At 29.5% G+C, this 15993-nt stretch overlaps 1 protein-coding gene across 2 annotated transcripts in view; it reads right to left on the reverse strand.

Moving 5' to 3' along the window:
- Positions 1-15993, reverse strand: part of Meltrin (meltrin) — a 239695-nt gene that overhangs the window by 18821 nt on the left and 204881 nt on the right. For both annotated transcript variants that reach the window (XM_067049802.1, XM_067049801.1), the window contains exons 6-9: positions 10993-11075; positions 8346-8449; positions 6994-7052; positions 1849-2013 (exon numbers count right to left, since the gene is read on the reverse strand). In XM_067049802.1, coding sequence (XP_066905903.1) covers positions 1849-2013; positions 6994-7052; positions 8346-8449; positions 10993-11075 — 411 coding nt within the window. The remainder of the gene's footprint in view (positions 1-1848; positions 2014-6993; positions 7053-8345; positions 8450-10992; positions 11076-15993) is intronic.

Genomic DNA, 15993 nt, shown 5'->3' on the forward strand with positions numbered 1-15993 from the left:
AATAAAAATATTTTTTAAAATTCATAAACATAAATATTATTATTATTACTTTTTTTAATGAAACTGAAATTTTATCTAAAAAATATAATCATCTAGTTTAATTATATTGTAAATTTACAAAAATAATAATTCATTACAATAAAAATCAGAAAGAATACTGAATTACAAACAGGGCAGAACAGAAAAGTTTGGCACCCGGGGCATCAATATATTAGACAATAACATGTCAATCAATCCATTGATGAACGATGGGAGAAAAAGAAGAAGCTTTATATACAGGGCAATAAATTTCCATAAAGGTCGAGAAGAGAAAATGAAAGATGGAGGGAACAGTAGAGGTTTGGAGAAGCTCCCCCAGGTAAATGGGACAGATAGCCTATCAATCATGAGGAATTGATGTATTGCTTCGTTGGTTAATGAAAACATCAACTCTCTGCTGCTTGGCACTCTCTAGATAGACCAGATAAAATGTAAAAATGAATAGGCTAAGGGTTCATTAGGGCAAAATCAATGGATGTGTAAATGAAAGGATATTTAATGGATAGTGCTGATAACCTTTATCGAGGAAGTAAATTGCAGAACATTTCTATAAGAGCCTTGGAGGGTTGAATGCGTTGATACCATCGTTGGTGTTTAATCAGCAAAAAAAAAACCTACTGAATAGTAAGTTATTGCAGATAGAATCTGATGTATTGAAATTGGAATTATCTATAATCAGTTCATGTCATAGTATTCAACAAGAGATATATATGTATATATAAAGAAATAGCACATAACTCATTAAATTATAAAATATCAGACCATTGTCCCTTATCAAATAAATATATTTGATTTAAAACATACTTTCAAAAAGTTTCTATTTATAAAATGAAGAGGAAATAAAAATTATAAATCAAGAATTTGATACCTCCAAATAGTTTCAGTTATCGCAATGGGATGTTAAAAATGCATTAACCTTAGATGAAATAATTCAAGTATTCAATGGTGAAACCCCATCATTAATTAATTAATTAATTTACAACTATAGGCAGCTGTTGATTCAGGAATTTAGTTAGTTATAGCCAAAATTAAAATAAAATAAATTTTCTTATGTTATATTTTCATTATCCTTGTTAAAATAATCAATCACTATTAGGGGGATAAAATGGTACAGCTTCATTTTTCAAGGAAATGTGTCACCTATAATAAAAAAAAGTTGGCACCATTTTTTGTACTAGATTGCTTTTAAAGGATACAATATTTAAAATAAAAAAAAAATAAAAAACTATACAGCTACAACCCATGTATAGTTCAATACTTTGTAAGAAAGTATTGTTTCTTGAACAACGGCAAGAAGGGGATGTGTTCATGATCACAAATTTATAAAATCCGAAGAAAAATCATCAAAACAAAACTTTGAATTTTCTTTGCTTTTATAGTCTTGGCTTCTATGGATTTCCATTAATATTAACTAAATACTCATTCAAATATGAATTTGTTGTCAAAACAGTGGCATTAGCCATTAGTTAAAGATTCTTACTATCCATAGTTTGTGTATATATTTATTCTTAAGATATATAAACAGTTAACAAAATTATGGTACTCATGTCCATGTTTCAAGAAAGGGGTAATGCATTTTTTTTTTTTTAAATGCAGTCATATCATTTTATTTTTCCTTTCTTTAAACATTGTAAAAAAATGGCTTTTATTAAAAACTGTTTAGCACTTATTGTAGGGTATTTTGCCTGTTGGTGGAAATTTGTCATGAAATAAATAAATAAAAATGGGCCAAATAAGTTACATTTATATATCTTAATATTATTCTTGATGTTTAATTCATAAATAATTGTAAATTATGTAATTACTTACCGCATTGATAATGTTGGCAATATCTTTACAATGGGCATAGACAGCTGCCAGGTTCTTATTCATAGACTCATAGAGCTTGTTATCGACGACCAGAACCAGCTCGACAAACCTCGACCTTTTGTTAGCATTATATGGCCCTCTGATTGGGGTGAGGGAGCGTTTAGCCTATGGAAAACATGGAAATTTAATGATATTACATTAATTGCAGTTCTAAAATTTATCTAAATATATAAATAATAAATATCTAACTATATAAATCTACGAGTCAATCTGCCCCTAACTGACTCATTCCAGTAACAACCAAATGATAATGCTTCACTACTAAATAACTGCAGGTGTATATAACTAGGACTGCAAATAAACAGTAACTTGGGTACTACCTCTACTTGAAATTGCAGTTGTTGATAAGCTTTCAACCCAAAAATTAAATTGTGATATAAATTTTGTTTATAAGCTTTTCCATAGTATTGTTGATAGTCCTGATCTACTATGTTTTGATATTCCTGTACGTCCTCATCAAAGGAGATATTTGACTTTTGCTATAGCTTCTCGCAAACTAAATTATATTAGTTTGGTAAAACTAATATACGTTTTACAGTAGACTAAGAATAAACATAAAGCCAAATCATTACCACATACTATTAATTAGTTTCATTTGAGTTTATCTCAGCTATTAAATAAATTACATTGTGTACATATATAGAATAATATTACATATTATGTATCATATTCAATCAATACACTTGAAATTGCAATTTATTTTTTATTTGTACTTATATTGATATATTATTCGTACATAAATTGTACTTACTTGATTATGTAATTGTACTTTTAAAAACGATTATAATAATTCATTAGAGAAACTTCGAAGTTGTAGAGGAAATATCTATATAAATGAACCAGCACTAAAATAAAGTTAGTAGACATTAGAATTCCTTGCTTATTCATATGCTATAACACAATATTGATTACAAAGAGTGTAAAAAATAAAGTGTAAATGAATATTTAAAGTGAACTTTGGTAAAATCTGTTAAGAACAATAAAAAAAAAGAAAGATATTACTCAAAATAAAACTGGTCCTTGGATAAGAAGGTTAGTTTTTTTACTAATTCATTTAAGATTTAATACGAGTCTCGCGTGAGCAGTGGCTGTTAAGGTCGGGCAAGTTCCCTCGAGAACCCTTCCCTAAAGAAAGATAAGCGGCTCACATGATTCAATGAACCAAGTCTTTTCACTAAAAAGATATAAACAAACAGAGAAAATTTAACAATTTTATTAAATTATATAATAATATTTGAAGGGGGAGAGTATAGAAGTATGGTTCAAATAAGGCAATAGGCAAACTTTTTTTAGCTTGACAATGAGTCTTAAATTTTTCCAGGAATTCTCCGATGAAATCAGTTCTCGGATTTAACATGGAAGAGTCTTTAAATTTAAATGTATATGATTGGAGATGTTCGGAGGTGTGGTCAGTAAAAAAAACATAAATAAACAAAAATTATTTATTTTTGCCGAAGTTTCGACCTGAGTTTCAGGTCTTCATCAGGAAGGTCAGTAGGGAACCTAGGTAGAACTAAGTCTATATTATACTATAGGTCTGAACCAGTTCTAGCTAAGGATCCTTAGACCTGAAACTCAGGTCGAATCGTCGGTATAAATAAATAATTTTTGTTTATTTATGTCAATTTTTGTTGATCGCACCGCCGACCATTTTCTCCAATTATTAATCTACGCCTCATTAAATGTATATGGTAGCATTCATGATTGTAGTATTTACAAAAAAAAAAATATATATATATACCGGAAACAATAATTTTCAATAATTTTAGAGGTTTTGTTCGCACAATTAGCCACGAAATCCATTTCTAATCTCAAGCAGTTCCTGAGTTTCTGTCAATACTTGCCTTTAAAAACCCGTCAGTCACTTGTCTCCTCTCTTATTTTCTCGCATTTTGATTAAGATTGTCTGGTATATGGGAGACTCACCGATAAACTTGAAGGAAAACTGAAGTGTCTTATGAACTTCTTTATAATATTTATCTTTAGAGTTCCCAGTCACCGGTATATTTCTGGCTATTATACCGACTTAAAATCCCCCTCCTCTCTTTCCAGCTGCAATAGTTCCTTAGTTCTTTCTTATTCCAATCTCTAAGAAATAAAAAATATTTCTATATCTTTGAACTTCTTACCAAGCGCTCCTATATTCACATCTTGAATACAAAAAACCAACCAATTAATAATTATACTCCATCACATTTTTTAAACAAATCATTTCTTGTCTGTATCTCCTCCTTTTGGAATTTTTAACCGTAATGCCTCTTACCTATCTTCCATAAACATCCGCTATTTCGTCACCTCATTAAATCACAATCTTCCGCATGAAATTTATAGACAGACAATCTGACATTTTGAATTTCATTGCTAGACTACAAACAATCATTTTTGTTTTTAGGGGAATTGGTCACAGAATAAAGATAATTTTTTCATTTCATTTGAAATATATGTACGTTTTTTCGAAAAATACCGAAACTTTCGATGGAAATTCACAGAGCCATTATTAATCCACTTAGAACATTCGACAGAATATTCCACGAGTAATGACAAGTATTGAAAACATTTCTGAAAATCGGTAAATCATCAACCGCTTCGCATGCATATCAGGAAAAGCTGACTCAAACACTGAAAAATTTGAATTTTTTTTTTTCAAAAGTATGGCAGAAATATAAAAATAGCACGTGCACATGCAACCGTGCATAAGTATATATATATATATATATATATATATTTTAATTTTTTTTTTTTTCAGTTTTCGCTATTCTCCATTACTTTTCGTTTCTGAGAAAGGCTGCTCACATACAGGCATTTTGTAAGACTGAGTTATTTGGACTGATGGCATCGCAGGGGACTTGTGTATTTCCGTCGAAACGAACATTATAAATATTTCATGATCGTAAAATTTCCCCTTACTATATATGCCATATATATTAAATTCAAAAGGAAAATTAATAAATAATTGAAAAAGCATTACAAAACACCTTTCTAAGTAATTAATTTGTTATTATTACTTTGTTTAATTATTTTTTTTGGAGGGACGTGAGCTGGATAAATAAATTAAATTTAATAATAAAATATTATCTTAATTATGTACCTGATAGGAATTCATGAACCAAAGTATACACAGAAACCTCCTAATTAGTGTCTACAATCCATAAGGCCTCAATCGAAAGGGTCTTAAAAAGAAACCGTCAAAAGTAAAGCCGAAAGTAATCAACCTCTCCGGAAAGGAAGAGATACCTCAAGTTCCCAAGATAAAGACAGAGAGAGAACGTCGAGGAAAATGGCCCGCAGTTGGACCGTTGGAACAGGACTAATCGGACGGAATGGAGGCAACTTCTTCTCCAGAAGGAAAACTAAAAAAGGGGAAGGAACACTAAAAGGGTTCTTTGATTTGGAGGTCGTGGAAGTATATCAAAGACCGCCCAAGAGCTTTTTCCAAAGTCCGCCTTGAAGTATCTGGAGTCAGTGAGTCCCAGGTCAATAAGGTCGCTCGCTATAACAGCCGAGGCCTTTATAATATTAACACGATCTATACTCGATATAACTCTCTCAAATACCAAAGCCTGCCGGGAAACGGTGAATACAAATTCTATAAATTGACTCATCTCGAACAAAAACTATAATTAACACTTGAAGTTATGTTTAAATTAATTAACCTAATGTTACTTTGTGTATAAATTAATTTCATGTAATAAAGTTAAAATACATTAAATCATAATTAGGTATGTTATGTTGGGTGTAGAATGTGTCTTAATTTTTAGCGGATTACTATACCCATCAATGATAGAATATTTTTGAATGGGTTTATTTAATAGTTGAATATTCCAGGACCAAGTAATAGATAGTCGATGCATAATTATTATTTAATAATTTTAAGAAGAAAGAAAATTTATTTTTAGAATACTCATTATTATTTATGATGCTATATTGCGTTAACTAATCTTATAAGTTTTGATGAAAAGTTGCAGACCCGCAAGGCGAACCGGGTATACCATACCGCATAACCAACTAGCCCAGTCTGGTTTCAGTGGAGCTTACAGTTTTTAGTGCAACATATTTTTATAGAACCTTTAGATTCTTTAACCATCGTCTGCGTGATAAAAAATATTTTTAATAAATTTTATAAATAGACAATTGCTCCATTTATTTTGAATCCTAGCTATATTTTTTTTATTACTCCATACGAATTTCCCGTTTCATTCCACTATAAAAAAAGCTACATTATCATTTAATTTTTTCTACACAGAAGATGTTAATTTCTTCTATTTAATGTTTATACTTATATCAATTCAATATAACTAGTGTTGTATGGAGTGGATTACACACTAAAATCATGTTGGTTCTGAACAAAATATTATAATAGATGAAAATTTTGAAATGATTTTTATTAATAAAACGATCAATTCCTCATTAATGATAATAATAATAATAATAATAACTGCCTTAATATATAAAATGACGATGAAGATTAGGGACAAAAGTCAAAGACTACCCAACGCTGATCCTTGGAGTTCACCAATACCATCCGCCATGTTTTTCTAAAATGGAGACGAGTTTTCATATGGTTTTATATCTCATATGGTTATTTATAAAGATTAAGTAGAAAAATAATATATAATTTTTTTTGGCTCGGTGTAGTTATCATAAAATACTTGTTTATTGTTTCATTTTTAGTGATCAAATAACTTAATATAAATAATAAACCATTGTATAACCTTTTTAGGTTTTTTTTTTTTTTTTTTTTCATTTCATTTAAAGAAATTTAAGTAGAAATACTAAATATACATTTCTTCACTAATAATGAAATAATGAGATCATTATAATTAAAAGTTATAGGAAAGTTATTTAATTAGCCGGGTGTAAAGTTTGCTTAATGATTTTCTACTCGTAGACTAAATGCTTCATCAAACTACGAAACTTAACTTATCAATAATCCATGCGTGAGAGCAGGCCTCCCGAGCTGATGGTGGTTGGCAATTACAATGTTGTTTATTAAACTGTTGTTAGCTTGCTGTTACTTTGAGTGTTCTTAGAATTATTAACGGCAAAGTTTCGTTTAAACAATATTGTGTTGATCTTACGACTTACCCTCCTACTCCTTTGCAAGTGTATGTTCTCCAAAACCTCGTGGCTGGTACCTTCGAAGCCTGGGGAAAAAATTGGAGTTTTTAATTAATTTAATATAGTTAATATAATATATTTAATTAGTTTAATAAGTAGTTAATATAGTTTATTTAAGAATTAGATCTATAAGACCAGAAGAAAACAGAAAAAAACCATTTAGTGTTTTGAGGAAGACAGTAAAAAAGGTCCCAGTCAAAAATAATATTAAGAAAGAAAAATGTAAAATATTGGATAATAACATTAAAAAAAATTTCAGGTTGCAATATGTAATACATACCAGGCCTAACCGATAAAAGAATATGACCATAGCAATGTTAAAATAGATTTATACAATAACAACAATCTGCAACACCAATTATCTAACACAAAAGATGAAATAGGTAAATTGGAAAAGTAAAATGTAATATATATGCTTGACAAAGAAAAATGAAATAATATACATTGGAGAGAACTCCAAAATACTGGAAACCAGGATAAAATAAGATGTTACAAACTGTAAAAATGTTAAGAATATAAACTGCAGAGCATTGGCTATCCATAGCATAACTTTAAACCATAAATTCAACTTTAAAAAAAAAAGATCTTAGAAGCAATTCACATAACTAAAAATATAAACAATACTGCAAACTACAAAACAGACAGAAAAAGCTTAAATACTCACTAGACGGTCATAGTAAATAGGCTGGATATGTAAGTAGAGACACAAGGAATCGGGAAAAACATTAAGAAATTAAATTCTCCAATTCAAAATTATAATATTCAATCAGAATAGCAAATTTTATTAAATATAGACATATCGATAGGGAGGTAGGTAGACAACACACAATCATATTGATATGGCCAAAGAGATAATGCCTAGTATAACTCAATATTGACTTGTGTTAAAGGGATAGAAGAATGTATTAATAGTGAACGATATTGTTTAAACAATGTTGTGTCATAAATTTTAATTAAGTGACTATATGACCAAATCTCAAAAAGAAAAGGATGTACTTAACAAATGAGGTAAATTTGATTATGAGGTTTTAATTATACACATAAAAATTGTTGCTAAATTAATTGTTATTATTGTAGGAATATTAGTACTTGAGTACTTGAGGATGAGGAAGCCCGAAACGTTGTAACAGAAATTTATTTTATGAAAAATAAAAACATACTAAAATTCATTCAATAACCTCAAAACCATGGAAGAGTAAATCTTAATCTTTACAGGTAATCCCCTCTACCGAGACTAGATCTATATAGCAAAGGGTATATGCTATACTGGTATATACTTTATAATTATTTAATCTAACAAAATATGCAATGATACATACCACAAGTTAAATTTTTCTTGAGATCGCTGTGACTGAAGAGGTGATGGTCACCATCTTTTCCTTTCTCGATGTACTTCATCTCTTTGCCGTCGAAGATGACTCCACTAAAACAATAAATAGTCTTACTTACAGAATTAAGACTTAGTTTTTCTTTTTTCGATGTCATGATAAATAGACTTCCATGGGATAAATATAATATTCTATGCGATCAATAGACAAATATTCTGTGAGATAACTAGGTAAATGATAAATAGACCTCCATGAGACTACAATATATGGCAATATTGAAGCAACAATTTGACAATTAGTTATATCTTCCAGGAATGCCCATATTTCACGTCACACCTAAATAGCTTAGGATTAAACCCGAATATTTCAAAAACCCTAAGAGACGATGAAGATAAAACAATATAATTAGTACTCCAGTTTTAAAAATCAAAAGGTTTACTGTAACAAATACAACATCAAACAGGCCAAAAAATAAATAAATAAACAAATTAAATAAATAAGAAATTAATGGCGTTGATGACCGGAGATGTTTTACGTCATTAAACAAATAGACTTCTACTATCTTCAGTATTGTTAATTTAGGCGACGTTTCAAGAAATTGTCCATCTTCAAAGATCACATTATTATGTATATCAGTTATATGTCAATGCTCATTCTCATATAATATTTTAATTCTATTACAATTTTTTTTTTTTTTTCCGAACCCTCTAAAACAGAAATAAAATGTGAGTTAGTAGTGCATTACTGTGTAGAAAGAAAAAGTAATTCGTGTTGTGTCTTACCTTTTACTACCTTTGGTATTTAAAGGTTACCTATTATATTTAATTTTACATATGAGCTATCCGTTCAGCAACTATTTGAGTCCGGAGGTGAGGGGCCTCCTCGTGTTATATCGCATATAATATATAAATAAAAATAAAGATAAATAAAAATAAAAATACAAATAATAAAGACAATAGATAATAGTGAAATGATAAGAGAAACAGTCTGAAATCAAAAGAAGTGTGGGGGAGGGGGTTGGGGTGCATCAGTAGATGGAGCTATGAGGTGATGTTAATAGGGTTTTTGGGACCTTTCCTGCCCTGCCACCTCGCAGGAAGGGGGGATGGGGTGATAGATTGGAATACTGGATTGAAGGAAGCAGGGAGACTGTCGAAGAATTTAATGTGTCTCCGTGTGATGTGCTGTTGTACAGTTTCTAACTGCAGTTCGTTATGAATGTGTGTCTATTACAATAATAATGTTATCACAATTCGTACCAATTTCATATTGTATATATGCAATTGTAACTATTTTCTACAGGAGGGTACGAAAAAAAATAATATCAATTTCATATTAAACGATTATTGAACTTAAATAATGGGGACTTGTTATTTTATTAATCAGAAAACAATTTTTATAGTATTAATAACTATTAAGATAGATGTGAAAATAATTGTAACAGAATTGAGACATAAAATACAATTATTACAATTAAGTGAACAATTATTCAGCTCATACGTAATTCATAATTTTGACTTTGAAGATGGGTAGACCAACCAAATAATATTTAAAATACTAGGAAACTAGATGCCAGAACTCCACAAAGAGCAACCTTTAGAAGTTTCTGTCCTGCGATGCTGTCATCCCCAGTCCAGTTGTTGACTCCCAAACCTTCAATCCTTCGAAGCTGGAGGCGGCCAACTCTCCTCCGACCATGGACTATCTCCGTCAGTAATCTTATAGGAGTTTACTGTTCCTCCATTCCTCCAAGAATTTCCTGGGGGGGGGTTCCTGGCCACATCTCCAGCCCATCTCAAGACGATATCGTTTGATAAGACTAACAACGCCAGGCTCGCTGAAAAGGGTCGTAGACCTCTTCATTTGTTCTTCGTCTCCACTCTCTACCAACTAACACCGGTCCAAATATCTTTCGCTCAAATGTAGCCAACTTTTGATACGTTTCTTTTGCCATTGTCCATGTCTCTGCTCCATATGAAAGGACTGGGCGAATCAGAGTTGAGTACAGAGAAATTTTTGTTTTTCTGGTCATTGACCTGCTTGATGTTGCCTCAATCCAAAGTAACATCTGTCCGCGTCTAATATCCTTCTTTTGATATCTGCGTTGATGGTATTATCGCGTGTGACCTGTAAGCCAAGGTACGCGAATTCAGAAACCAACTCGAACAGACAATTTCCAGATTCTGGGTGTTATTCAGCAATCATGTACTTGGTCTTACCGTGTTTGACCACTAGACCAACAATTTATCATTTACAAGTTCAAATTTAAACCTCTAACGAACACTGAATTGATCAGAATAATTTTATTAAAACTTAATTATTTAATAATCAATTAAAATATATAAATAACGGTTAAGAATTAAACGTAACCATTGACCCAGACTGTAAATTATACTAAACGAGTATAGTAGTTGAAAACAATTATAAATAAATATCAAATAAATCAAATCATGATTCTTTTATTTAACGTAGAATTACGTCTTATCTTTATAAGTGGAAATGGATAATGCATTTTACAATATTTTATTTTTGTCATTATTAATAAAAAATATATAAGAAGTATAAAAGTTAATGGTACCATTAAACAACAAATACGCTATATTTAAAAGAAAATGTATTTATAGCATCAATCATTTACCTGATTCCATCGCATGTTGATAAAGCGGCCCAGCTATCGGGGATCCCCTTTATACTCCCTTGATAATGGCATAATTCAGTTTCCTGTAAAGAAAAAATAATAATTCCATGTAAATTTTTAAGGTCATTTTATATAACAATAATATTAAAAGAAAAATCAGAATAAGAGGTGAGGGAAACCATTGTACCAATAGATGTTCGGTTTTTAGTAATCAATCGTCGTTGTACATTCCTCAGCTGCTTCTATGTTCAAGTGCCAAATAATGGATAAAAATAAATTATTTTTTAGAATCAAAGTAAAATTTTCTAGGTCGAACATATTTATTTGTAAAATAATAAAGTATTTTTGTTAGTTTTGATGTTGTATGATTGTTAGTTGTCGGTCAAGAAGATACACAAAAACCAGAAAAAACTATTTATTAGTAACGACGTTTTGGTGCGCCTTGCAGGAATTCCATTAGGTCTAAATGATGACCAAGACATATATCGTAACGCATGGAAATAAGAATATACATAGAATGAAATAAGAATATACATAGAAAATCGATGCTATAGTTCAATAAATGTTTTCAGTGTTTGTTCTCATTTAGTCCTGAAGAAGCCTTGCAAAGTTGTGGCAAATATTGGGTTACTAATAAATAGTTTTTCAGTTATTTTCTAACCTTTTTGGATGGCCACTCTGATCATCTTCCTACAGTTAGTTTTGGTGGTTTTTAATGTAACAAGACAATTACGTAATTAAATTAATTCTTAAGCAATTCATTGTTCTGTTTGAAAATTTACATAATTATTTTAGATACTTTTTGTTTTATCAAATTAAAATAAAGAAATTGGTTTAAAAAACACGTACTTACGTATGTCACAACCTATATATAGGATAGTTATTGAATATTTTCATCGTGATCAAGGTATAATTCAGTTTCCTCTAAAGAAATAATAATAATAATTCTATGTAAATTTGCAAGATGATTTTAGTATAACAGGAATATTAAAATCAAAATCAAAATCAGAATAAGAAGTGAGGATAACCGTCGTAACTATGGATGTTGAGGTTTATTCATAGAAAAAAAAAATCAGAAAAATTCAGTTTTTAGTAATTAACTGTAGTTGTACATTCCTCAGCGGCTCCTATGTTTAAGTGACGAATACATCTTTTAGGGGATAAAAATAAATTGTTTTAATTTTTTTTTAAAGATTAAAGTAAAATTTTTTAAAAACAATAAAAATATGTAATGAATATTCTATGATTTAAGGTAGTGATATATTTTTATTTATTTAGAAATATTTATATTATTGATTTAGTGTTAAAACCGTCTCAGAACTAAATGTATAGCAATATAATAATTTTTGATTGATAATTTATTCTTTTTTTTTTAGTTTGAAGAGATAAAAAAAAAAAAAAAGAAGAGAAGTTATCTGTAACTCAAGTTTAATTTTATGGAACATTAATTTTAATCTAGGCTTACTTATAAATCCAGATTAATAACGCACAAATCCCAGTAATTATTTAATCTTGAGGACCGGGACGAGATATATATATTAGATCAATACATAACAGCTGTAAAATAGCTTGCTTAGGCACAGGTGTGTTGATGGCCGGAACATTTCGACTATAATTTAGGGGATCTATTGGTTCGGAGAGGACTATTCAGAACAAAGCTAATGAGTGATTTATGTGTTCCTGCTCTGATTTCTCATATTATAGGTAAGGCTGATTCAATGGGTGTCTACGACATAACAGAGTAGTTGTAATGAATAAATTTGAAATATATCTGTAAAGGTATAAATTAATATCCATCAGTACCTAAAAACATATATGAACATATACGTTTCTCGATAAACACATACAAAAAAATATTTATATAATTTGTAGTAAAATATATTAGTAAATGATCTTCACTGTAATCTGTCCTGAATATTACAAATAAAGTTTCTACTCTTTTTTTATACAGAATTGAAGGAAGGGGCATAATGGAAGGGATACGCATCCAGTGAGAGTAACGCCAGAGCCCTGTTTCATAATGAAAGCTTATATTATATATAGTATTAGTTTAAAATACAAGTATAGAAATAATGTCGTAATTTCACTTATACTTTTTTTTTTCATTATAGGGAGGACTATTAATGATATTACAGACGTTTAAAAGTACTATAGTACAAATTACTATTGTATAAGTCAGTGTAATTGTATTAAGTTAAATCGACAAGACTAATAGTATTAGTTTGTACTTTATTATGAAACAGGGGCCAGAAGGTGGGGTCTAATCCTTTCGTAGGCATCTGGTACACTGCACCCTGTATGCCAAAAATGGCTAGGCAGAGGGATTAAAAAAAAATATTTTATTTTTTTATTTATTTATTTTATACCAGATCGGCCTGATGGGCCTTACATGGTTGATATAACCGTTACAGAAAAAAAAATTGAAAGTTACAACAAAGCGTGCTCAAATTTATTGATATTGTTTTTTTGAATTAATATTCAAATTTATTAAATAAACAAGTGATATCCTGGTTTAGTCTCAACACTCTTTATTAAATCAATAGTCCAACGTTTCGGCCATCCTCAAGGACAATCTTCAATTAAAAATTCTCACTTCACATTAAATTTAAAATGTTTTGCAGGCTATTCTGCCCAGGTCATTAATCATAAGTCAAAAACCACCCAATTTTTCAAAACTTCATAAATTTTTAAAACTTTTAATCTTCGATTAATCTACACTATCACTATCATATAAATAAATACAAGTCTCAAGAAATTGAAAAAATGATAACTAAAAATAATAATGTTTATTGTTTCAACTTTTTCTACAAATAAATAAAAAAAAACAAAAACGATCCATTCAGCACAAGGAGGTTGGAAATGAGTTAGGTCAAATAATCCAACTTGCCAGTTCTACTCCTTAAACTCTTGCTAATCTAAAGTTTTAGTAATGTACATTATAACTAAAAAAGATGGAATTATTACTAAAACTTTCTTTTTCAGATTATTTGTTGTAACCGGTATCACTCAAATCAAACTTGATAAAGTATTTTTTTTACATCCCTTGAAAATTAATAACGAAAATAACGTTATTTTGAGTTTAAAAAGTAGTCAGTTGTTGTTTTTTTTTTTTAAGATTAACTACTCAACTATCAAAGCTGGGTGAACCCTTCTTCAGGATTCCTAACTAAAAATGTCATATTTTAACTTCTTCATTATCCATAATTACTTTCAAGTAAAACAAAAAAATAACATTGGTCAGTTTAGGTATTTAGTAATTTGAAAACTCTTAATTATGAAAAAAAATAATAGATTAACATTGCCTAAGCAATAAAATATATTTTTATTTTATCATCTTTTATTTATCTCTTTAAGTTTTGATTAGACTATAGAGAGTTCGTAATTCTGTCTCTGTTTATTTATGACTTAATATAATACTTGTATAAACCGAGTCTTTCGTTAGAGCAGTAATTGGTGCGGAACGAAAAAACAAATTAAAAGAAAAATAAATTCGTACAAGCATTAAATAGGGAGTTTAATCTCGAACTATTTGATTTTTTATTACGGGCTAAGTGGAATACCTAAGGCAATAGAATCTAATTGGATTTTCCAGGACTCCGATAAAGAGGAAAATACTCAACGTAGTAGTAGGGAGTTTATAGTTGGTAAGTAACAGCATATCGAATTATTTTATAGATAATTTACAATTTACTGAAGCTCAGAGGAAATACAAAATAAAATTTAATATTTCAACAAAATACTTGGAGAGTAATCTTGTTACTTTTATATAACAAGTATCAATTACAATTTTTCTTAAAATAAAGTTTCATTAAGCAATTGACTGGATAACAAGAAGTCAACATTATTATTAATATATAATCTGAGTTATTCAAAAAACGACATGGAATATGGAACCCTATACCATCTCAATTAACAGGTTACGTAAAGAGCGATTCAGCGATGTAATAGTACAAGAGCCGAGAAGAAAAAAAGGCAGTTATCTCACCCCAATTTTTTATTACTTTAATGAAAACTATGTTTAATCATCAGTCAAAGCTGATGAGTCTGCCAAGAATAGGTAGGGGGAATATAAAATGGCGGCTGTTACAAAACTTAAAAAAAACACAATTTTTTTATTCGGAGCTCTATATCTTAAAAACTAACAACACTAGAAAATCTAAGAGAACATTATTTAAAAAAGAGTAAATTTTCGGAAATATTAGCCCTAAAAGAGCTATTTACGTCCAATAGTTCTCGAGATACAGCTTTTGAAAAAAGAAAATTGTTGAAAATCTACTGAAAGATTAGTAGTTAGTTAATTTATTTTGAGAATTCTATATCTCAGGAACTATGTGACGTATAGACGTCAATTAGCACTCAAATTAAAGCTAGTTTAATGGACTATAAAGAGGTTTATGACCTTTACCTTCGTAGGAATAGTAATTTTCATGATATTTGCTAAAATAAAGTGATTTATAGTTGTTCGGACAATAAGTTTGATTTATGAAAAACTTCATTTTAGAAACCATTGGACGTACAGATGTCTGCCAGTGATCAAATTAAAGCTACTTAAATTTACTAAGGGTAGTAGAGTTTATGATATTTGACAAAATAAACTCACAAAATGTTAATTTCTAGTTGTTCGTATAAAATGCTGGATTTTTGAAAAAATATATCTCTAGATCCATAAGACGCACATATGTCTACCAACACTCAAAATAAAGGAAATTTAACTTACTATAAAGTGGTTTATGACACTTATCTTCATAGGGATTGTAGTTTTTATGATATTCACATATGAAAATAATTTTGGCAAATGAACATTTGTCCGAACAACTATAAATCAAATTATTTTAGCAAATTTCATGTAAACTATTACTCCTACGAAGATAAACGACATAAACTATTTTATAGCTCATTAAACTAGCTTTAATTTAAGCCTTTAATTTAAGCTTTAAGATTAATTTAAGCTTTAATTAAGCCGAAAACCAACACTCCCTCTGGCAGAAAGAATCACTTTGG

Source organism: Halyomorpha halys, unplaced genomic scaffold, assembly GCF_000696795.3.
Source record: "Halyomorpha halys isolate HHAL.00 unplaced genomic scaffold, Hhal_1.1 Scaffold547.1, whole genome shotgun sequence".
Taxonomy (NCBI): domain Eukaryota; kingdom Metazoa; phylum Arthropoda; class Insecta; order Hemiptera; family Pentatomidae; genus Halyomorpha; species Halyomorpha halys.